This window comes from Epithele typhae, assembly GCF_022376455.1.
Source record: "Epithele typhae strain CBS 203.58 chromosome Unknown BXZ73scaffold_122, whole genome shotgun sequence".
NCBI classification, from domain to species: domain Eukaryota; kingdom Fungi; phylum Basidiomycota; class Agaricomycetes; order Polyporales; family Epitheliaceae; genus Epithele; species Epithele typhae.
Window position 1 is genome coordinate 73 of NW_025954313.1, and position 22,826 is coordinate 22,898.

Below are 22,826 nucleotides of genomic sequence, written 5' to 3' on the forward strand. Positions count from 1 at the left end.
TGGCAACCTCACTACGACCTACCTCCTTACACGCCGTAGCCATGATGCGTACTGACTCGTATGGACTCGCTGTATACGTACCGTTACCTCACCCCTCACGGACCGCGGCCTCGAGGCCTTTGTACTTATAAGAGGGACAACGCAGCATAGCGCTCCCCATCTTTCGACCTCCTGTATAGCTACGTCCTCTGGCCTAGTGCCAATCTACTCTCTTGCTTGCCTTCTACCTCGCTCACTCGCCAGTCCACTCGATAGTGCACTGTGCTTACTCGCGTCGGCATCAAGAGAACTCTCACAGACATAACCACTCGGCGTCTAGGCCTCGTTCCTGACGGAACTCGGACTTCGACGTAACACCCGCCCGCATGCGGGCCTGCTTCCCACCAGGGCGCATGTTCATCTCCGAGACTCGAAGTGCATCAGATGCATAAATGGAATGGCCTTGAGAGTGGTCAACCAGCACAGCAGCAATGACGTCCGGGTCATGAGCTGCCCGGAACACGGGAAGGAACTTTTCTTTGAGCTGAAGCAGTGTGGTCATGTTACTTCAGAGTCGCCACTCATGCCAGAATTTGTGAATCTCATACCTGCTGAACAAAGAGCTGGCCGTTCCAGAAACCCTCGTGGTTCTTCCCGTATTCCAGAGTGATTCCGGCGTCTTTCAGGTGGCCAACGGATGAGCAGATGAATTCGCTTTGATGGAGACCCCTCCCAGGGCCCTTCTTCTTCAAGGGCTGCTCGCCATTAAGGACCCAACTATACTTGATGCCGTCGTGAGCTTGTGCCGTCATTTCATCGTGAGCAACAAGGATGATTCGGGAGACACCGGGAGGGAGAGGGGGGTTGGGAGAGAGCTCCTTTGTGACGTCACCAACAACATATTTGATGAGCCGAGGGCGGATACTCTGCATGGCAGGGAGAAACCGAGAGGTTCGGTCTTCAACAACATCAGGCCGCTCATGACCGTCATAATATACAGCCTTCTTGTGCTGGGTACAAGCAAAGCCCTCCCGCAGCAAGAGACGACGGATGGAGGAGAGTGAGATGCCAAAACCACGTCAAGCAACCTTGACTTGCATGCGAGGGAGCAGAACTGTATCGATGAAGTGTTTGAGACCAAGGGGTATATCCTCTGATAGGATGCTGCTGACATAATTCATCACATCGCCGGATTCCATCTCGTTTTTGAGGAGTGACTGGAGCTTGCGTGGGTTGCGCACAGTCCATTTGTTGGAGCGAAGGTAAGTGCGGATCGCATCGCGCGCGGCCGGATCAGTGAGCAAGGATGTGATTTTGGAATGTGCGCCACGATGGGACTCTGGAAGGGTACGAGTTGCGACCCACTCGTGAACCCAAAGGCGAACGAGACGTGAGCCCCAGTTGCGCGCGAATTGATTTGCTTCAGCGGCTTTGCGAGACACCTCCATCATGCCCTGTCCGCCCTTGACCATCAAGTAAAGGCAGCTTTCAACGGCGTGTGCACGGTACGTCTGCAAGCTATTCTTCCCTCCCGTGAAGACAGTCTTCTGAGAAGATAGCAGCTTCGTGATAGCAGCCAGGGCAGCTTTGTTCGCCTGGTGTGCAAGCTCAGCCGCTTGCTTCCGGGCGATGCGCACTGGAACTTCGAGTTTGCGCCGTTTCCGACGGGAGGGTTGCACGTCTTCGGAAATCCGCAACGGGATTGTGGGGGCACAGGAAGCGGTGGTGTCGTGAGGTAAGGCTGCTTGAGAGTCCGGCTCACTTCGCGGGTAGAGCCGCGATTATCCGGAGCCGTGAGCCGGGGATCATGAGCCGGGCGGCTCCGGCTCTTTCCGGCTCCGGCTCCCAGCGACTCCGGATCAAGCAGACCAAAATATTGCGGGTCTGAGGCTCGATCCACGGATTATCCGCAGAGTCTTGAGTAATAGCTCATATTTGTGCATATGTACTATACCATTTGAAAGCAATTTGAAGAAGCTTTCTAACAGTATTATTTGCGTGTGATTTGGTACTCAAATGATCAAGATATGGATACAACACCATGTCCTTTCACTTGCGGCGCTTTTGGCGCCTGCATCCGGCGTCTGTCCGCGGGAATCCATCCCGATCGGGCAATGTTTGGATTCGAATGCGAGCGTCTTTCCCGTCCTCTGACCATCGATCAGCTCCTCCTCCGTTAATTCTCCACCCTCCATCCACGCGCCACCATCGCGCGGGCGAGCGCGGCCCTGTTTTCAAGCTCAGAGGTGTTATTGTGGGGTCGCGGTGAGTTCCTGCGGCCCCGATCTCTTCTGGTGAGTTCTCCCTCGTCCTTGCCCGTCTCGCGCTCGCGCTCACGCTCGTCCGCATTGCCCTTGTCCGCGCCGCTCTCGTCCACCTCACCCACTCCGCCTCACCACCTCGCCATCCCCCGGCTCACCCCTGCCCTGTGCCTCTGCCTCGTCCTCCCCCACCTTGCGTTGCCCCCCTCACCCGCGCTGCCCTCCGCCTCCTCAACCACGTCCCTACCCCTCCACCTCATCCCGCGTATCTGTCTCGCGTTGCCCACCACCCCCTCCGTGATCTTGGCGCCACGCGTCTCGCCCACGTCGCCCTCGCCCGCAGCCCACGTCGCCCACTGCCCCGCATCCCCCGATTCTCCGTCCATGTGGCGTCATCGCGCTCGCGCGCACGGCCGTTCTGTGGGGTCGCGGTGAGTTCTCGCGGCCCCGATCTTCTTTGGTAAGTCCTATCTGCTCCCCGTGTTGCCTCCCCCCTCCCTCTCCCAGGCTTACCTGACTTGCACTCGCGTTTGTCCATGTCGCGCTCTCCAGTACGCGCTCTCCGCCACGTCTGCGTCGCCTTCGCCTGTCATGGCTCTGCGGTACCTCGCACCCTCCTCTCTCCGCATCCTCTGCGGTTCTACTTGTGCTCCCGCGCTCTCCAACCCCTCCCCCTCGACCTGGCGCCCTCCATCCCCACGTTGTCCGTCCTCCACGTTGTCTGTCCACCCCCGCGTCCACCCCCGTGCCCCCTGCATCCCACGCCTTGTCCACGTCGCCCCCGCGTCGCCGACCTCATCCACCGCCCACTGCCTCATGTGCGTCGCCTACTTCACCCCGCCTGCCCCGCGTCGCCTAACCCTCGGCGTTATCGCTCTCCCGCGTGCGGCCGTTCTGTCAGAATCCAGGTGTGGTTTCCACTGGTGTATTACAATTCCCCACGTATCTGGCGCAACCGTTTTGCAGACCCTGCCCAAGTTATCATTGTGATACCAGCTGCCTGATCTAAACACAGGACTATAACAGAAACTATCCAGCGTTGCTTATGACCAAGGGAGAAATGACAACCACTATCCAAGAGTTGCCATCGCTAACGGGAAAAGTCACAGCAGTTACTAGAGGTCGTGACTGTGGGCATGAAGAAATACAATTACTGTTCTTCGCTGTGATAAAGGTCATGGTTATGACAGGGATCCTTGTTCGCTGGGATAACAGTCGCGGTTATCACACAGATCCTCATTCGCTGCGATAATGGTCGTGGGTATGACAGGGATCCTTGTTCGCTGTGATAACGGTTGTGGTTATCACACAGAACCTCGTTCGCTGCAATAATGGTCATGGGTATGACTGGGTGCCATTGTGGTTATCACACAGATCCTTGTTCGCTGCGATAACGATTGTGGTTATCACAGGGATCCTCATTTGCTGTGATAATGGTCGTGGGTATGACAGGGATCCTTGTTCGCTGTGATAACGATTGTGGTTATCACAGGGATCCTCATTTGCTGTGATAATGGTCGTGGGTATGACAGGGATCCTTGTTCGCTGTGATAACGGTTGTGCTTATCACACAGAACCTTGTTCGCTGCGATAACGATCATGGTTATCACAGGGATTCTTGTTCGCTGTGATAACGATTGTGGTTATCACAGGGATCCTCATTTGGAATCTGTGTGATAACCACAATCATTATCACAGCAAACAAGCGTCCCAGTCATACCCACAACCATTATCGCAGCGAACGCGGATCCCTGTCATAACCACGATCATTATCACAGCGAACGAGGTTCTGTGTGATAACCACAACCGTTATCACAGCGAACGAGGATCCCTGTCATAACCACGATCGTTATCACAGCGAACGAGGATCCCTGTCATAACCAATGATCATTATCATAGCAAACAAAGTTCTTTGTCATAACCACACCCATTATCACAGCGTACGAGCTGCCCTGTCATAACCACAATCGTTATCACAGCAAACAACATTTTCTGTCATAGCCATGTGAGCAGCTGTCAATCGCCGGGAGCATCCGTTGCCACAGCCTATTGGCAGGGTGCGGATGTATCCTGTGATCCGTGATACGCGCCAGTGGAGACGCGGCTCCGTGGGCGGCAACCTGTTTGGCTGTGATGCCCGCCACGCTAAGGCTGTTTGAGGCTCCACCCGCGGATGATCCGGAGTCTTATCCGTGGATCATGGCCGCTCGGGAAGCTTGATCCGGAGCCGCATGGCTCAGATCCTCTGGAAGACCCGGAGTCGTGGGAGCCGGACCCGCAGCTCACGGATCCACCTGCGGATAGAGCCGTGAGCCGAGGTGATCCATGGATATCCATGAATACGGATCATTCAGAACATACGCACAGCGCGAAGAACACGCAGGGTTCAGGAACAGGCAGTGGGGGCAAGACTCTGGAGGACACGCATTGTATAACAGATATTGCACAACAGATGAATCATGAGAGCATGCAAAGGAAGAGACCGCACCGCGTGTGAAGGAAGAGATCGCGGCACGCGTGAAGGAGGAGCCCGCTGCGTGCGCGGAGGTGTGCCACACGCAAAGGAAGAGACTGCACCACACGCGAAGGAAGAGACCGCACCGCGCGCGAAGGAAGAGTTCGCGGCACGCGCAAAGGAAGAGTTCGCAGCACGCGCGAAGGAAGAGCTCGCGGCACGCGCGAAGGGAGGGGCCACAGGCGCGCGCAAGGGGGGATGCTGTGGCGTGCATGAAGGAGGGGACCACGGGCACACGCGAAGGAAGAGATTACAAGGAGAGCACCCCATCGCGAAGGGGTGGAGCGTGTGGAGGAGACCGCACGAGGGGGGAGAACGGACGGAATGTGGGAAGGGAGAATATAGATTCGATGTCGACAGAGAACCACATTGGTGGTAAGGGCGAGGGACTACACAAATACATGGCTACTAATCAATGTTGATGACTGCAGCGGAGGCAGGGGCGGCAGCAGCAGAGGTAGACGCGGCAGCAGCAGCTGCAGCACGACGAGCACGCGCGACCTTCTTGTCCTTGAGGAACTCGACCATCTGGTCCTCTGGAAGGAGGCCGGGGACGCGCGCCCAAGAACCCAGGATAGTGTTTGCGCGAACACTGTCATTGCCGAGGGAACGACGGAGGCGGGACACAGTGAGGCGGCCGCGAGAGAATGCCCTCTCCGCATCAGTCGAGGTAGCTGAGGGTGTTGTCGTAAGTTGGTTAGAAGAAGAACAGTGTTGAATGGTGACATACCAGGGATAGAAAGATAATCCAGGGCCATACGCGCGAGGCCAGCATCCTCCGACTTGCTCTTGAGAGCGGCACTCCAGTATGCAAGAGGGTCTTTGACAGTCATGTTTGGTGGCGCATTGAGGTACTCCTCAAGCGCGTCAGACGAGCTGCTCGGTGCGCGCGACGTGACTGTTGCGAACAGCTGCGGTAGATCGGTCAGTCAGAGTTTGAGTGAATTGAAGTGCAGAATAGACTCACCGCGGCGCTCACACTGCGCTGCTGCTTCTTACGCCCATCCGCGCCCGCGTTCGTGGACGACGAAGACGCTGCAGCAGAGGGCCCGGTGTTGTTGTTGGCGGTGGCGCCGGGAGTATCGATCTTGTAGTAGTTCATGAACGCCTCCTTGACGAGATCGCGCGCGACCTGGATCCACTCCACAGGCCACCCAGCCTTGCGGAAGTACGTCAGCTTGACGGCTGGATGAAGAACTATGGGTGGAGGGACGCGGTCAGTTAAAACTACATCTACATTGATAATATAGACTACGACTTACTCATCGCGATGCGGTAGACAGGGGTCTCGTCCGTCTTGCTGTAGTACTTATTGAGCATCGCGCGGGCTGTGTGTGCGCCCTTTCGGACGGCGGGGTGAAGGTTTTCCTGGTCGACAAAGTCGTCCATGTGCTTGGTGAGAATGTCCATGAAAGGGATGACTTCGTGAAGAAGTGCCCGGGTGCTGTACGAGATTTGGTTGGTGGCGTACAAAAAGGGCTGTATGGTGTACAATTGTCAGCTGCCGCAGGGCGCGCACGAGGGAAATGAGCAGCTTACATCCATCAGATGGTACAGCTGTTCAAGGATGGACCATTCATCCTCGCTGAGGATAAAGCGGCGGAGTCGAACGCCCCCAGGGCGGTTGAAGTCGTACTTGTCGCAGAGCTCGCCAAGTACGTCCTTCATGTCGAGGCCGCGCCCAATGACACTGACGATACTGTTCCAGCGTGTACGAACCAGGCGGATGAGGACGTGCGCATGGAGACCAGCCTTCTTGGCAAGATCCTCGAGCTCCGCACAAACAGGAGGGCTGTTCCAGACCTTTCCGGAGAGCTTGATGAGCTAGAAGGGACGGAGGGCGGAGCGTCAGATAAGTACTACGACCTGTAGATAGGTGATTAACATACCTTCTCGAGGGCCAGAATCGCGGCCCTTTCCTCCTCTGGTGTGCAGGGCTGGTCATCGTCAGTGAGGTCGTCATCGTCGTCAAGGACCTCGTCGATGAGAGCTTGGTCTGCTGCTTCGCGGGCGCTGTCCGCTTCCTCGTGCTCCTCGTTGTCACCCTGAGAGTCGGCATCGGAGGCGTCCGAGAAGTCGTCGTGCTCGTCGTGCAGAGATTGCACCTCTTCGTCATCGGGTGCGTCCTTCCCACCTGTGCGAGTGCGCTTCTTCATGAACTGCTTGAGCGCGGCCTGCATATCGAGGTGTCAGAGTCAAGCCGCATGTAGGAACACTTGACTTACCTTGCTCACGAGGTTGAGGATATGTCCGAAGCATCGGACATGTCCCTCCCCAATCCGGGAGAGCGGTGAGCGGGTGTGGAGCTGACGCATGAGTGCCGTGTTGACCTCCGCGTTGTCACAAGTGACTGCAATGACCTGTGTTATGAGAGTGAGCATACATAGTACAAGGTGAAAAGAAAGTTGTGAGCTAACCTTGTCAAAGATCTCAAAATCCCGAAGGCACGCCTCCAGTTTTTCCGCGAGGTAGGTTGCTGTGTGCGACTTGGTGAGCCTACAGAGCGATTGAGCGATTAGTGATGTGGATAAAGACAGAGTGCATTAAAACGTACTTCACAAAGTCGAGGATGACGTGTTTGACCTCGCCGTCTTGCTGCCAGGATGCAGTGATGCCGAGATATGAGATAATGTTCGGCGACGTCCATCCATCCATGCAGATATGGATGCCACCGGGAAGACTCTAGATCGTGTTTAAAACGCGTGAAAGGGGTATGAACGAGAGAAGTACATGCCTTGAAATGATCCACAACCCGCTGCTTCGCCTCTGCATGTATATCGCGGACGTCCTGCGACACAGTCGCGCGAGTAGGGACTGCCGCCTTCTTGTACAGCATGGCAGCGATCATCTTGAACTCTGGATCCTCGACGATCGTGAAGGGGCGGTGGCGGCGAGCGCACCACATCGCGAGCAAGAAACGCAGGCGATAGGGCGTGTACGTAACGCCGGCCGCGAAATTCTCAATGAGCTCGACCTCTGGCACGTCCGCCGGATCGCAAGTCTTGATGTGCCGGCTGAGGTTCCCGGTGCTCTCTTGGTATTCAAGACGATTTACGGTCTTCGAAGGGTTCCTGAAAGCGTGTCAGGACAGACGCAAATTCAGTAGTACGAAGGAGATACTTACTTCTTGCATGTAAAGCGATGAATGATGGTGCCGTTGGGCCCATGAATGATCTTCGGGTACGCAAAGTGGGAGTACACCGACGAACGCCACTTCTTCGCGACCATCTCTGTTCAAATGGGTTAACAGGCGATCAGGAATGATCAAAGAGATAAGACTTACGAAGCGTAGCCTCGGGGGTAAGCCCAGCGTAGCGCTGCGCAAATCGGGCCTGCCGGCTGTTCGTAACAGCGATGCCGGCGTGCTCAGCAGCCGCGCGAGTACGATCCTTGAGGGCCTTCACACCATCTTCGCTCTCAGATTCGTCCGAGTCGGACGTGAGAACTGTGGTGTCCTTGTCGTCGTCATCCGTGACCGACTTGGAGGTCGCGGAGATGGTCGACAAGGTGCGCCGGACCTTCGCGCGCTGCTTGTTCGACGGCGTTGGGGTGGCGCTGCGATGTAGTTAGATCGATAAGAGATCACATAATACGACAGAATAATAGAGTAATAGAAAGCATACCTAGGGGTGCCTTCGATCTGCGCGTCACTGCCTTGAGTGACCGTTTCCGCGCGGCGACGTTTGGCGGCGGAAACTGCGGCGTTGATAGGCGTGGTCGAGGGGTTGGTCGACATGCTGTGATGAAGAGAGCGCTGATAACAACGGGATGAGAAATCACAGAAGAAACAGGAACTAGAGGGCTCACCGGCTCTCGCTCTGCCTATAAATCTTCGCGCAAGACCTGTCACTGCCGATGTCGGCATCAACAAATATATCTTCTGAAGGAACTCTGAGGCCAGGGGAGCGATGTCAGTATCCACGCGCTGCTTGAAGCTCCCTTGTGCTTTCCTCGAGGAGATGGATGAGATCGTGACTCACCTATGTGAGGACCGTTCAGATCACTTGGGGGCCAATCGTGCGTGGGCGGAGACTTGACGGCGCATTGACAGACGCTGTCGAGCCCGTTTATCTTGCCATGGAGCCAGGAACCGCGAAAAAGCTGAGTTCACGAGGCGGGGGTGTCGTGTGGGCATACTGAGTTCAATCTCAGCGAGAGGAGCATGGAGGAGGTGATTCAGGGGGAGCAGGGGAGCAGGGGCAGCGCAACATGGTCAGCGGAGAGGATAACGATGCGCTGGCGGCTACCCCAGCATCAGGTGCGTGCGTGGACGCCAAAAACGGCAGGCGAGAGCTTCGACTCTCAGGCTCACGCCCACCCGCAGCACCCAGAGAGGCGTCAGCCATATCATCTCCCTCACCTTCCAACCATCACCACGCCCTCCAGGTGCGCTCTCCACCCGTTACCTGTGCGGTACTCTGCTGATGTTCGGACATCACTCGGGGCGGGATAACCATCTGAGGATCAACACGATGCTCAGATCGTTATCTCGCCCGGCGCTCTAGTGCGCGCCTGCCTTACCTGTCTCCATCGCCGACCATCCACCTCCTCCTGGTGTCTATCCCGCGCGTCATCAGTCCTTGCACCCCCGGAAAGCGATTCCGAGGAGCCGATGACGACTCCAGTGAGCACTGGGGTCTGCTTTTTAATATCGTCCTCAGATGTCTAACCGTCTCTCACTGAACCCCCCACTACAACCTTGGTCCTACTGCCCCAAACCCCTCACTCCTATCAAATGGCTTCGCTCGGAAACACCATCGACAGCATCGAACCTGCCGTCCACCTCCTTGCGGAGACGCTCACCGTGCACGAGAACCGCCCCATGGCATGGGTGGTTCTGTATGTCAATGGCGTGACTGACACCCTAACGGTAAGTTCAATCCGCCTACCGCACTCGTCCAACGCTTACCTGATATCCCCTGCGTGTTTTTGAAGATCTTCCTCCCATACACCGCCCTCGCTCTCGCCACGATTGACCCCAGCGTGTGTGAGAGCTGGCACAGCATGGTCACTGGGGAGGAACTCGCGAAATGTGGGTTGAGCGACGCCCAGAACGAGCTGATCCTACAACTCGTACTCGCATTCCGCGCGTTCAGTCAAGGCCACCGGGAAGTCACGTTCGTCAACTTCCATGATTTCATCAAGGTTTTCACGTTGCACGTTCGGGCTCTCGCGCCTCACAAGCCCGCCGACGAGGCTCTCCTCGTGATGAGCTACTACATGCTTGAGGTCATGCCAGACGTGAGTAGTACCACCTTATTTCATCTCATTGCGCACATCTTGTACTAACCCAACGCTCTAAAGGTGATATTTCCCGACGAGCGTGCCCTCATGGATGCCCTTGGGCTCGTCGATGTTGATCCATCCACTCAGGAGGTCACCGACCATGCGACTGTCAACCCCGTGTCTGTCGTCCCCACGTCCCTCGACTGTGCGCTCGCCGATCTCGCGTCCCCCGCGTCCGTCAAGCCCTTGTCCGTCGACCCCATCATCCCCACGTCTGTCGTCCCCACGTCCGTCAACCCCTCGGCGTCCGTCAACCCCATCGTCCCTGCGTCCGTCGACCATGCGCTCGCTGACCTCGCGTCCCCCACATCCGTCAACCCCACGTCTGTCGTCCCCGCATCTGTCGTCCCCACGTCCCTCGACTGTGCACTCACCGATCTCGCATCCCCCGCGTCCGTCAAGCCCTCGTCCGTCAACCCCGTCGTCCCCACGTCCGTCGTCCCCACGTCTGTCAACCCCGCGTCTGTTGACCCCGCGTCCTCCGCGTCCACCGACCACATGCCTGTCGTCCCCGCGTCCGCCAACCGTGCGTCTGCAGACCTCGTGTCCACCGACCGCGAGTCCACCGACCCTATGCCCGTTTTCTCCTCATCTATCGGCGACGTCCTATCCTCCCCGTGTCTGGATGACGAAGCCCCTCAGTGGATATCCGTCTCCTCTACGCCCACATCACCTCGCTACTCACCGACCTCGCCTCACTATTCACCTATCTCTGCACACTACTCCGACATTGGCTCCGACTTTGACATCCCACCCCCGGTCTCCACTACTTTCCCGCAATCTCGTGCACCGCCTGACGACACGGTTTCGGAGGCATACCTCCGTTCGTCCACTGCAACGGCTACCTCTGATAGGCCCTCATCCCACGATCTCGCAGCGCTCGCGGCACTGTATAACCTCCCCGCCGAAACCCCTGCCTCCACGCTAGGCCACTCTTACGGGGCATTGATGGTCACCGCAACGCAGCGTCTCGTCCCTCCTGTGCGATGGTCAGCAATGCTTGAGGAGATTGCGGACGTCCACCGCTCTCTCATCATTGCCGAACTCCTCGACTGCGCACGCCCACCCTCCTTGAGCCCAACCACGCACGCTCTTTTGATAGAGCAGCTGTTCGCGGGTGCGCCCGCGAGCGTGTGTGGCGCGAGCAGCAGTGCGGACATGGGCGCGGGCGAGGGCTACACAGCGGGCGATGGTGTGCAGGAGGGTATGGGCAATGTTAGTGGGGGTGCGGGCGTAGCTGATGTGGGCGCGCGCGCGCGAAGCATCGCTGGTGAGGACGCGTGCGGGGGCTCAGCTGGTGCGGGCGCATGCGCAGCCACTGGATCGGGCGCAGGTGCGGTCCCAGATACACATGCTCGCGCGCGCAAGCGCAAGGGGAAGGGGACGAGGAAGGGTAAGGGTAAGGGTAAGCATGCGCGCCATGCGAGCAAGAGTACGGGTGGTCACATGGACAAGGTTCCGATGGCGACCTGTACCGACGACGAGCTGCCTCCACTTGTCCCTCTGTCTGATGAATACGACTCTGACTATTTATTAGTTGGTACATAGACATGTTGTAGTGATAGTAAAGTGGTAAATGTGCTTCAATTATGGCTGTATATGTGCCCGAATGTGCGACTCTACCCACAGATGACCCGCGAGTCGCGAGAAATCTGGCCGGCCCGATCCGGAACCTCACCGAGCCGGACCCGCAGGGAGCCTGAGCCGTATGGGTCATGAGCTGTGGCTCACGACTCCGGATCATTGCGGGTTGATCTGCGAAGTGAGCCGGACCCTCATACAGCCTTACGCCACGCGTCCCTCTCACCGTCCTTCCTGTCCTCCACATCCATCGCTGCCTCCGGCCTCCTTCTTTGTCCAAGCAGACGATAGCGGCTACACAGTACCCTGTTGTCTGCCATTTCACTCCTGTGTCATCTGGTGACATTGCTCCCCTGCCCGTCCAACCTCGACCTCGACCTCTATGCCGTCTTTCGCCCGCCTTCCCAGCCGCATCCACACCGCACGAGGATGTCCATCTGGACGTCCTCAGCCTAGAGATTAGTATTAGTGCGGCGCGGCGATGTACCGCGGCCTCCGCTTAGGTGAGTCTTCTGCTACTCTTCCGCTACTCTTCCGCTACTCTTCCGCTACTCTTCCGCTACTCTTCCGCTACCCTCCTGGTTCACCCATCCGGCCCTGTCGACAGCTACGACATGCAGAGGAGGTCCGCCTGGACGTCCCCCGCGTCGCCCTCCTCCGTATGCGTCGCCCTTCGCCTCAGCCACGTCTCAATCCTCCACGTCGCCCGCCTCCTCCGGAACTCCCTCCTCTTCCTCCGCGTCGCCCTGGCCCTCCGCGTTACCCTCCTCTGCCTCCATGCCGCGGCCTTTTCGTGTGGAGCCCATCTCCGTGCCGCCCACCTCCACCAGCGTCGTGGTCCTCCGCTTCGCCGGCCTCCTCTGCCTCGTCCGGGCCTTCATCCTTCTCCCACAAGCCCTCCGCATCACTCGCGTCCGCGTCTGCGTCCGCGTCGCCCGCCTCCGTATCGCCCGCGTCCACGTCGCCCACCTTTGCGTCGCCCACCTCCGCCCGCCTCGCCCGCCTCCGCTCGTGCCGCCCACCTCCACCTCGTCCGCCCGCCTGTCGCCCACCTCTGCACGCATCACCCGCTTCTGCGCTGCTCTCCGCGCGCATCGCTCGCCTTCGCGCCGCCCACCTCCTTCTGTAGTAGTATACAACAAATCTATTTTTTTTTTCGGCAATACACTAGTGCCTGCAAAAAGCGTGATGAGGGGGCGGGTGGGGGATGTCGCGGCCTTGATAGCGCCCACATATCACAGCGAACGAGGTTTGGTGTCATAGCCACGATCGTTATAACAGCGAATGACGTTCCTTGTGATAACGATTGTGGTTATCACAGGGATCCCCATTCGCTGTTATAACGAGCACTGCAACAACGCCGACGTCAAGGCTGCCAACGTCAAGGACACTGCCACGGCGCGAAGTTCCGACAGTCTCAGTTTTGCAAAATAAGTAGCCATGCAATTCTTACACTCGCCCCATGGTGCTCGCGTTCGCGTGCACAGCTGTGGCCCATTTGTGTTGCGACGCGTGCGTGGGTACATATCTGGTTCGGAGCATGTGTGCAGATTCATACACACAGTAGCTAGTGTGGTGAATCACAAGCTTCCATAAGTACCACGGTGGGATGATTTGTACCGAACATTATATGTACTAGCCGGACCCTGTAGTAAGACACTAAGTACTGTCAGACTCGTCTCCCGACGATTCGGACGTGGTCTCCTCACCCATCACCAGTAACGCAGTAGTGTCCTCGATGACTTCGGAGGTAGCATACTCAGCGTAACGCGTGGACCATGTGGGAAGAGAGTAACCAGGACGAGCTCGCAGATGCGGCAACCAGAGTGTTGCGCAGCGCACGGCGAGACCCTCGAAAACGCTCGCCTGCTTCTCCGCGTATGCAGCCAGCCCCGACGCAAGAGTGTGGCACTTGGGGACCCGTCGCCCTGTCTGGTCACGCCACCATCGCGCCTTCCACTCGAAGAACTCGAGGATACGGCCCATCTCTTCCTCCAGCAGCTCCACCTCCTCCCTCCACCTATCCGCCCGCGCCTTGCTGGTTGCCCACTCGTGTCTCATGTTGTTGAGGAGCTCGGTGGGATCGAGGTCCTGACATCCGTCGGCGATGTCGCCGGATACGCGTGGGACAAGCCAGATCCACGAGATCTCGTAGCGGCCGTCACCCGTTTGATTGTTGTCGTCCGGGCGTCCTGGACCTCGAATGTCTTCTCGCTGAAGGTCCTTGAAGCGAGTTTGCCATTCCCCTTGAGGGTCGAGGGAAAGCAGTGCGTGGCGCGCGGCGCGATATCGCTCTGCTGCGTGGTTGATCTTGTCCTGGAATGCTGAATAGACGGATCGTGCCCTCCCCGTTGTGCGCTGCCCGGTGCCGCTTATGTTGAGACGCGTAAACTCTCGTACACCGGTGATGATGCGCCGGTAGCGGCGGATGTCGTCAAGTGCGTCATCGGCTTGTGCGAGTCGCAGTTTCAACGCTTTGTCGAGGAGACTGGGACTAAGATGGGCGAGTCGGAGTTCGGATGGGATCGCAGAAGGGAGAAGAAGTGGAATGTCTTCAGCGAGAGTGGGAAGGGAAGGAAGGGAAGGTGAGGTGGTCGAGACGGCAGGCAAGGTGGGGGAGGATCGCAGCGTGGGGCCGTTGGGGAGCTGTGGGGCAGACGTGGTGGGGGGCGAATGGAGCATGTTGACGGTTGAAACCGAGGGCGATTGCGAGAGCATGTAAAGATCTGTGGGAGAGGGCCGTACGGAGGATGCAGAGGGCGAATTGGTGTTGTGGAAGGAGCTGGGAGTGGCCGCAGTTGGTCCGTTGACCAAGGCGGATGATGTGGCGTGAGGGACGGCGGCCGTAGCAGAAGAAGTCGATGACAATCCGCTCGCTGTGATGCGTGGCACGTCAGGCAGATTACGGAGCAATGCGGTGATCGGCATATGAATGCCTTGCATGGCTTGCCATAAGAGAATACAATGCTGAAGCGTGTTCCGCTTCTCTTGAACAGCGGCTCGAGAGTTCTCTCCGGTGGACATCTTTGCTTTCATTGCTTGCAATGCTCGTCTGCATGAATTGTCAGGTGCAACGTAACACATAGTAGACAACAAACTCACTGTTGCTCCTCCAAATCGAGGCCGACTTGGAGGAATACCCCAGGTGATACCTCGTGCGGAGGTAGGCTGCCATTGCGCCGCTCAATGGCCTCTTCTTCGGCTATCTGCAAGCGAACAGCCTTGAGTGTTACAGCTGACAGATGCGATTGGATTAGAACGGTCTAAGCTTGACAAGGGGCCACTCACTTGGTCGAGGTTCCTCGTAGGGATCCGGTGCGGATGTAGGATCATCCTGCCAAGCCTCTAGATCCGCTTCCCACTGGGAGACGGCCGCCCTCGAAGGAGAGGGCATATGGTCCGTGAACTGCTTGTGGATTTCTGCCTGCCGAGCGCTCAACCGGTCGGCTTCGCGCAGGTGCTTCAGGATGAACGCCGCTAAGACAGAAAACCCGTGAGCACGGTGTGTTCTTGCCACTGGACATCTGACTCACCTAGCCTGACTATTTTTTGCCAATTCCATGCGCCCTCATGGTCATCAACGACCTCGTGTCGACCCCCGGGTTCCATCTCGCACGTACTCGTGTGAACTGGGTTCATATGGCCCCAGTGGGACTCAACGCCTTCGCCATACGTACGCCCGACGTACTGCAAGTAATTCAGCGACCATTGAGCATGATTTGCACCATGCACATGCCAGTGCTTCTTCGGAATGGCAAACCGCATGGAAATGTCGTCAAACGCGCTACTCAGGTTGTCAGGAAGATCGGTAATGCGGTCAAAGAGGTTCTTGTGCCATTGGCAGGCGAGATCGTACGATACCAGCAGCTGCGCCGGAGGTTTGGAGCCGGAAATAGTGGATGACAATAAGTAGTCGAAGATGGCATATCTGCAATGCTTAGTCAGCATTTCCGAGTGTCGGAGAGACGGATAACCCTGACTTCTCTCCAAGGAATATGTCACCCACACCGCTTCAACGGCACAAGGCGTGGCGTGCGCAAAGAACTGCGCCGACGCCCGACGTGATGTACCCTTCGCGGCGACTGTTCGCATTGATAATCGCTTTATGCTCAGCCGAGCAGCTGCTTTTCTGTGTAACACATGTCAACTAACAGGTAACGAAGCAGCTACGCAAGCCACCCACCTCGGTCTGCTCTCCCACAGAGTTAATGAAAGTCGTAAAGGTGTTCGATTCAACAAAGTACGACCATCCGCGAGAGAGTTGAGTGGTATCGAGACCACGATCCTTCAGCTTTGCACGGAAGTTGCCGTCCATCATCAGGAAGAGTGTGTACAGCCATCTGCAAAAATACGGACCGAGTCAGTACGTGCCGGCATGTTTTCGATGCACTCACCTGACGCCGTCATCCGCGGTCTCCCATCCTGGAGGAAGGTTTATGCCCGGATGTGGACATGCTGGGCACTCAACCGCGAGGTCACCGGGTTGGGTCGCCGCAGCACCAGCTGGATCGTGTGCGCGTCCTGCACGCTTGAGAGCAACCAGATGACGCCATAACCGGATGCAGTGAGAGAACTGCTTGTACCGGATCTTCAATCCGACGCGCTTTAGTCAGCAAGACATCGCACTTGAACAGACAAACTTACCAGAGGACGCGCACAACTTCCGGAGTTGTCGGTCACACGCCACAAGGTCCGCTCGAAGTCGTTCAAGGTCGTTTTTGCCTGAAAGTTTAACTCTTGAAAGAAGTCGAGTGCGCGAAACGTGATGGAAGTGGCGGGCCTCAAAGTGGTGGCTGGGAACCAACCGTGACGAAAAATCTGTACCCACTCAGGGAGGGAGTTGTCGTCACTGACACATTCACAGAATCGGACTCGTACTTCGTGAATCCTATCGAGGTCGACGACGACCATATTTCGGGTCTGGCTGGATGGACGAGGACAAGGAGCGCTGTCGTGACCGAGTTGCACCACAGCACCTAGGCTCCGGAGGTCAGTCTTGACGAACTTCCCTCGGACCCATCTCTTTGATGCATACATGAGATCGACACTTCGATTATATTACAATATCGACGTACCTCAAGAATATGCAATTCCAAGTTCCTGTGCCGCTTCACCACACAACCGTCACAGTACAGCGCGCGGGTGCCGCATCGTGTGCATCGAAGATCGGCACCAGGAACATTGCATGCTTGACAAACGGCGCTTGAGCCGTTTTTAAAGTACTCGGAGCCTTCGAAGCGTAGAATTTCGTCTAGAAATTCTTGTCGAAGCGGAATCCACTCCAGGACCTTGGACTACAAAGAGCTGAGTGTTCAAGAGCGAAGCGAGTTTCTGAGCAGACACATACCGCCGCGCGCAGTCCGGGACGCTTCCGCTTCTTCTTGCTACCAGACTGCTGGATGTTCTCCGGAAGCTGATCGCACTGGGAAGAGAGGGGCGGGGCTGGGTCGTGTGGCAAATCATTCACTGACTGAGCGTGCTCTGTGGCGAGCGGCGGCTTAGAGGACGGAACCGCCGCCCTTCCCTCCTGGTGACGAGCTCCTAGTCTCCCGTTGGGGAGTGTGTAGACTTGATAAGATCGGGTGTGATGAACGACAGAGGGAGGAGCGAGTGGTGGGGTCCGCGATAAGCCTGGAGCCGCGCTGAGATGGTGCTGCTGCACAGTTCCAGGTGCTCGGCGTGGTTTCTTAGTATCTGGCTGTGAGCTGGTGCCCGATTTCCTCTTCTCAGAGGGCATGGTGAGATGTGGAATGGAAACAATTCCGGAGGAATGGATGGGGGCAGAAGGAGAGCGCGTTGTGCGTTGCGCGCAGTGTTGGCAGTGTCGTCCGGGGCAGAGCCGGCCCGGGATCAGGCAGCGGTGTACGGCTGTAGATCTGTGTGCTTCAAGGACACAACGTGCCGCACCATACTATTGCGGCCGAGTATGATTTTAAATGGGCATTCTGACCTATAGGACAGCCAACAGGCAGACCCCGCCGAAGTTTGTGAGCACCATGATGTAAGGTGTGATTGATTGGCCGATGAGCAAGGCTTCAAGTCGAGCTGCTCGGCTTCCCGATATATGTCCCCATCGCCGCCCCACAGAATAGGCTGTTTGGGTACGAATAGGCCATCGGCTTCGCGTTCGGGGACCATTTTTGAGGCAAGGATGACGTCGCAGCCTCCACGCAGGACTTCGCTTCCTGCGCTGAGGCGGAACAAGATTTCGTTCGCCTTGTCGGATGTGCACTCGCTGTTTGGAGCTAACCCGTTAGTTTGCGGCAGGAGAACGCTCTACCGCAACTCTAAAGTCGCTGGTCTAGTCGGATAACCACTCATTTTAGTACGAAGGGACCATCGGCTTCGTGTTCGGGTACCAGTTCTGTGACAAGGACGATGTTGCAGCCTCCACGCAGGACCTCAATCCCTGCACTGACTCGGTGGAACAAGATTTCGTACGCGTTTTCGGATGTGCACTCGCTGTTTGGAGCTAACCCGTTAGTTCGCGGCAGGAGAACGCGCCACCACAACTCCCAAGTCGCTGGACTAACGGCCCTCGGATAACCACTCGGACCGTCCTGAGCGACTCTGCGTGCAAAATTTACTAGACCACTTTGAAAGCTCGAATTATCATTGAAGACACCAAGTATGCGAGGACTATCTGTCTACGAGCATCTGCGGTACAACACGAAACACAGTAAACTAGTACCGACGCGGTGGCAAAATAGCGACCCTTCCAGAGACCCGATGGGTGAGATAGTGGTGCACAGCTTGGTCGCGCGAGAAGAAGGACCTATGGCAGTTATACGAGACTCCGGTGACATAGGGAAGTATCTCCGGATACGACTTCCAGATACCGACGCAGGTCCCTGCAGTCACGACGTGCCACCTGCCGCTGTGATGGTCATCGGGGCCGGCGATGTACTCGTTTGAGCTGTTAATTCCTACGTGTTAAATCAGCTATGGGCGTCGAACAAGATAAAAAGCATACCGGTCGTTGGATAGGTGCAGCCTTGCGGAGCTTGAAACGTGGCGGCGCGGGCCAGAAGCGGCGCGGGGGCAGCGATAAAGGGCGAGACCGACGCAGCTCTACTCATGACCGGTGACGGCGGCAAGCTGGGGTGCGGGGTGTTCGGAGGGGCTAGCGCGGCGGCGGATATCCCGAGCGAGGACGCAGCGCGGCTCATTGAGGGACCCGACCGGCGGAGGCGACGTATGGGCTGCCAGGGGGACGCCGGCATAGAAGCGGGTCTAGCGGCGACGTTCTGCATGCCATATCCGGTCTGCGAAGGCACCCGAGTGACGATGGGGGTGACGGGGGTGGTAGGTGCGACGGGAGCAGCGGGAGCAGCGGGCGCAATGTGGGCAACGGGATCAGGGGCAGGGATGATGGGTGCAGCCGTAGACGTCAGGATCGCGGACGGAACATGCATCTGCGGGTTCTCTGCAGGCGCGGAGTAAATGTTTACGACTCCACCAGCGTGCACGTTGACAGTAACTTGAACAGGTGTGGGAGTTGTGACGCGGGGATGGACATTCGCCGTCGCGCGATTGTCACCGTTGAAGGGCAAATTTGCGAGCCCTACAGGGGAATCTTCCGTGGCCGGTGCGCGACCTTGTTGAAGACGATTGTTGCGAGGGATGCGGCCAAAGGTCCCTAGGAACACTTGTTACAAGATTCCAACTTGCAGTACAACAAGAATGCTCACCAGTGGTACCCGAGGACAATGTTGAAGTGTCCCCATCGCTCTCGGCTGTCATCCGAGAGGGGACGATGTGCATTCTGTGAGTTGGGATAGGCAAGAGAGACTGTGAAGACGAAAGGGAAGAGAGGATGAGCGGCATCGTCTGCGCGGTGGGGTAAAATAGCTGGCTGGCTGCGCGTCACGGCGTTTCGCACGATCTTGTCAATTGAGTTAGCTTGCGATATATTCTCCGAGACCCGCCGCGACCCTGTGAACGAATCCTCCTCTCACCTGTGCCCTCATAGCTGCTCCATCCTCGTCTCCCTGCTAAGGCTGCTTGCAGCTCCGGCTCACTTCGCGGGTAAACCCGCAATGATCCGGAGTCGTGAGTCACAGCTCATGACCCATACGGCTCAGGCTCCCTGAGGGTCCGGCTCAGTGGGGCTCCGGATCGGGCCGGCCAAATTTCTCGCGACTCGAGGGTCATCCACGGGTAGAGCCGCACATTCGGGCACAGATATAGCCGTAATTGAAGCACATTTACCACTTTACTATCACTACAACATGTCTATGTACCACTACGAATCAACAGTCGGAGTCATATTCATCAGACAGAGCAACGAGTGGAGGCAGCTCGTCGTCAGTGCAAGTGTGAATCTCGTCCTTGTGACCGCCCGTACTCTGGCCCACACGGCGCACATGCTTACCTTTACCCTTCCCCTTCCTCGTCTCCTTCGCCTTGCGCTTGGGTGCGCGCGCGTGTGCACCCGATCCAGTGGCCGTGCACGCGCGCACCTGCTCACTCGGAGCGACGTGCGCGTGCGCGCCCACACCAGTCAAGCCCGAGCCAGAGTCCATGCGCGAGCTAGTGTCCATGCGCGAGCCAGTGTCCGTACCCACACCTGGGCCCCTGCCAACATCGCTCGCCGTACCCTCCCACACATGGTCGCCCGCCGTGTAGTCCCCACCCGCACCCATATCAGCGCGGCTGCTCACGCCACCCATGCTTGATGGCGCACCCGCGAATAGCTGCTCTATTATAAGAGCATGTGTGGTCGGGCTTAAGGAGGGCGGAGGTGCGCTGTCAAGAAGTTCGGCAATGATGAGAGAGCGGTGGTGATCCGCAATCTCGTCAAGCATTGCCGACCATCGTGCAGGAGGAACGAGACGCCGCATTGCGGAGACCATGATTGCCCCATATGAGCAGCCTTGCGCGGAGGCAGCGGTCTCAGTGGGGAGGTTGTACAGCGCTGTGAGGGCCGTGAGATCGTGGGGTGACGAGGGTGGATCCGAGGCGGCTGGCACAGCGGATGACCAGAGGTATGCGTCTGAGACCGAGTCGTCGGGTGGCGCGTAAGACTGCTGGTAAGGGGAAGCAGTGGCAACGAGGGGTTGGACGTTGTCGTCCGAGCCAAATTCGGAGTAGTGTGGCGAGATGGGCGAATAGTGAGGCGACCTCGGGGAGTAACGAGGTGATGTGGGTGTGGAGGAGATGGAGATCCACTCAAGGGCTTCGTCATCCAGACATGAGAAGGAGAGGACACCACCGATGGATGAGAAGAGGATGCTGGGCATAGGATCGGTGAGTTGAACGTGGTCGACGGCTGCGCTGTTGGTGGCGGGGTCCACAGACGTGTGCCGACGGGCGTGTAGTCGGCAGATGCGGGGGCAACGGACGCGGAGTGGGCGGATGCGGGGGCGGCGGACGCGGGGGCGGCGGACGCGTGGTCGACGGATGCGGGGGCGGTGAACGTGCGGTCAACGGAGTGGGTGGACGCGGGGGCAGCGAACACGGGGGCAGCGAACGCGGGGGCAGCGGACGCGGGGGGCGGACGCGTGGTCGAGGAGTGGCGACGCATCGGACGTGTGGTCGACGGAGTGGGCAGACGCGCGGTCGACGGAGTGGGCGCGCGGTCGACGGAGTGGGCGGGCGGTCGACGGAGTGGGCAGACGGGGGGGCGGGGGGGGGGGGGGGGGGGGGGGGGGGGGGCGGGGGGCGGGGTCGACGGTGGGGGCGGGCGCGGTCGACGGAGTGGGCGGACACGCGGGTGGTCGACACGGGGGCGGCGAACGTGGGGGCGGTGGACGCGGGGGCGGCGAGCTCTGACTGAGTGGATCGATGAATATCGACGAGCCCAAGGGCTTCCATGAGGGCATGCTCATCAGGGAAGATCACCTTTAGAGCCTGGAATGAGTACAATGTGTGCAGAATGAGAGATAATAAGACAGTACTCACGTCTGGCATAACCTCGAGCATATAGTAGCTCATTGAGAGGAGAGCCTCGTCGGCGGGCTCATGAGGTGCGAGAGCCCGAACGTGCAATGTAAAAACCTTGATAAAGTCTTGGAAGTTGACGAACGCGACTTCGCGATGGCCTTGACTGAACGCGCGGAACGCGAGTATGAGTTGTAAGATGAGCCCATTCTGGGCATCACTCAACCCGCATTTCGCGAGTTCCTCCCCGGTAACCATGCTGTACCAGCCCTCGCAGACACTGGGGTCAATCGTGGCGAGGGCGAGTGCGGTGCATGGGAGGATGATCTGGATAAAACGCAAGGGAATAATGAAAACGTTGGACAAGTTGTGGTAGGCGGATTGAACTTACCGTGAGGGTGTCGGTGACACCATTGACGTACAGGACCACCCACCCATGGGGCGGCTCTCGTGCGCGGTGAGCGTCTCGGAAAGGAGGTGGACAGCGGGTTCGACACTGTCAATGGTGTTCCTGAGCGAAGCCATTGGGTAGGAGCGAGGGGTGTGGGGTAGTGGTTCAAGGTTGTCGTGGGGGTGTTCAGTGAGAGACGGCGGCGGTCAGACGTAGCACGATATTAAAAAGGGGAGGGTGCTCACTGGAGTTGTTATCGGCTCTTCGGAATCGCTTCCCAGGAGTGTGAGGACTGAGAGTATGCGGCATAGGCACCAGGAGGACGTGGATGGCCCGTGATGGAGACGGCTAAGGCAGGCGCGTGCTAGAGCGCCGGGCGAGATAACGATCTGAGCATCGTGTTGATCCTCAGATGGTTATCCCGCCCCAAGTGATGTTCGAGCATCAGCAGAGTACCGCACAAGTAGCTGATAGAGAGCGCACCTGGAGAGCGTGTTGATGGTTGGAGTTAAGGGAGACCATGTGGCTGACGCCTCCCTGACTGCTGCGGGTAGGCGTGAGCCTGAGAGTCGAAGCTCTCGCCTGCCAGGTTACCGCTTTGGGTGTCCGTGCACGCCCTTGACGCCGTGGCAGCCGACAGCACATCATCATCCCCTCCGCCGACCATGTTGCGCTGCCCCTGCTCCCCTGCTCGTCCTGATTATCCTCTATCCACGCACCCCTCGCGGACGTTGAACTCTGCATGCCCACACGACACCCCCGCCTCGTGAACTCGGCTCTTTCACAGTTCCTGGCTCGACGGTCTCGACAGCCTCCGTGAAGGTGCCGTCAAGTCTCCGCCCACGCACGATTGGTTCCCGGGTGACCTGAGTGGTCCTCATCCATCTCCCCGAGGCAAGCACAAGGGAGCTTGGGGCAGCGCACGGATACT

General features: G+C 57.9%; 6 protein-coding genes across 6 annotated transcripts; 1 reads left to right on the forward strand and 5 right to left on the reverse strand.

Annotated features, from left to right (window-relative positions):
- Nucleotides 1-292: 292 nt before the first annotated feature.
- Nucleotides 293-2,833, reverse strand: BXZ73DRAFT_93304 (uncharacterized protein; the record flags this gene model as incomplete). The annotated part of the gene is made up of 4 exons (XM_048026627.1): nucleotides 293-523; nucleotides 588-761; nucleotides 1,068-1,621; nucleotides 2,821-2,833. 4 exons carry the CDS (start codon nucleotides 2,831-2,833, stop codon nucleotides 293-295), a joined length of 972 nt encoding a protein of 323 aa, XP_047871615.1.
- Nucleotides 2,834-8,964: 6,131 nt separating this feature from the next.
- Nucleotides 8,965-11,589, forward strand: BXZ73DRAFT_82555 (uncharacterized protein; the record flags this gene model as incomplete). Its single annotated transcript, XM_048023730.1, has 6 exons — nucleotides 8,965-9,013; nucleotides 9,142-9,259; nucleotides 9,520-9,625; nucleotides 9,691-9,996; nucleotides 10,060-11,446; nucleotides 11,579-11,589. The coding sequence occupies 6 exons, from the start codon at nucleotides 8,965-8,967 to the stop codon at nucleotides 11,587-11,589; spliced, it is 1,977 nt and encodes a 658-aa protein (XP_047871616.1).
- A 1,692-nt stretch (nucleotides 11,590-13,281) lies between these two features.
- Nucleotides 13,282-15,016, reverse strand: BXZ73DRAFT_56696 (uncharacterized protein; the record flags this gene model as incomplete). The annotated part of the gene is made up of 4 exons (XM_048021496.1): nucleotides 13,282-14,268; nucleotides 14,515-14,674; nucleotides 14,725-14,857; nucleotides 14,911-15,016. The coding sequence occupies 4 exons, from the start codon at nucleotides 15,014-15,016 to the stop codon at nucleotides 13,282-13,284; spliced, it is 1,386 nt and encodes a 461-aa protein (XP_047871617.1).
- Nucleotides 15,017-15,156: 140 nt separating this feature from the next.
- BXZ73DRAFT_21051 (uncharacterized protein) lies at nucleotides 15,157-15,381 on the reverse strand (the record flags this gene model as incomplete). The annotated part of the gene is made up of 1 exon (XM_048017617.1): nucleotides 15,157-15,381. A coding segment is annotated over one exon (225 nt), but the record flags the coding sequence as incomplete, so codon positions are not given.
- A 631-nt stretch (nucleotides 15,382-16,012) lies between these two features.
- Nucleotides 16,013-16,913, reverse strand: BXZ73DRAFT_56700 (uncharacterized protein; the record flags this gene model as incomplete). The annotated part of the gene is made up of 3 exons (XM_048021497.1): nucleotides 16,013-16,210; nucleotides 16,267-16,644; nucleotides 16,698-16,913. Coding segments are annotated over 3 exons (792 nt in total), but the record flags the coding sequence as incomplete, so codon positions are not given.
- Nucleotides 16,914-18,306: 1,393 nt separating this feature from the next.
- On the reverse strand, nucleotides 18,307-22,029 carry BXZ73DRAFT_82557 (uncharacterized protein; the record flags this gene model as incomplete). Its single annotated transcript, XM_048023731.1, has 8 exons — nucleotides 18,307-18,548; nucleotides 18,596-19,261; nucleotides 19,314-19,387; nucleotides 19,837-19,867; nucleotides 19,997-20,898; nucleotides 21,332-21,474; nucleotides 21,526-21,784; nucleotides 21,896-22,029. The coding sequence occupies 8 exons, from the start codon at nucleotides 22,027-22,029 to the stop codon at nucleotides 18,307-18,309; spliced, it is 2,451 nt and encodes an 816-aa protein (XP_047871620.1).
- Between the last annotated feature and the right edge of the window lie 797 nt (nucleotides 22,030-22,826).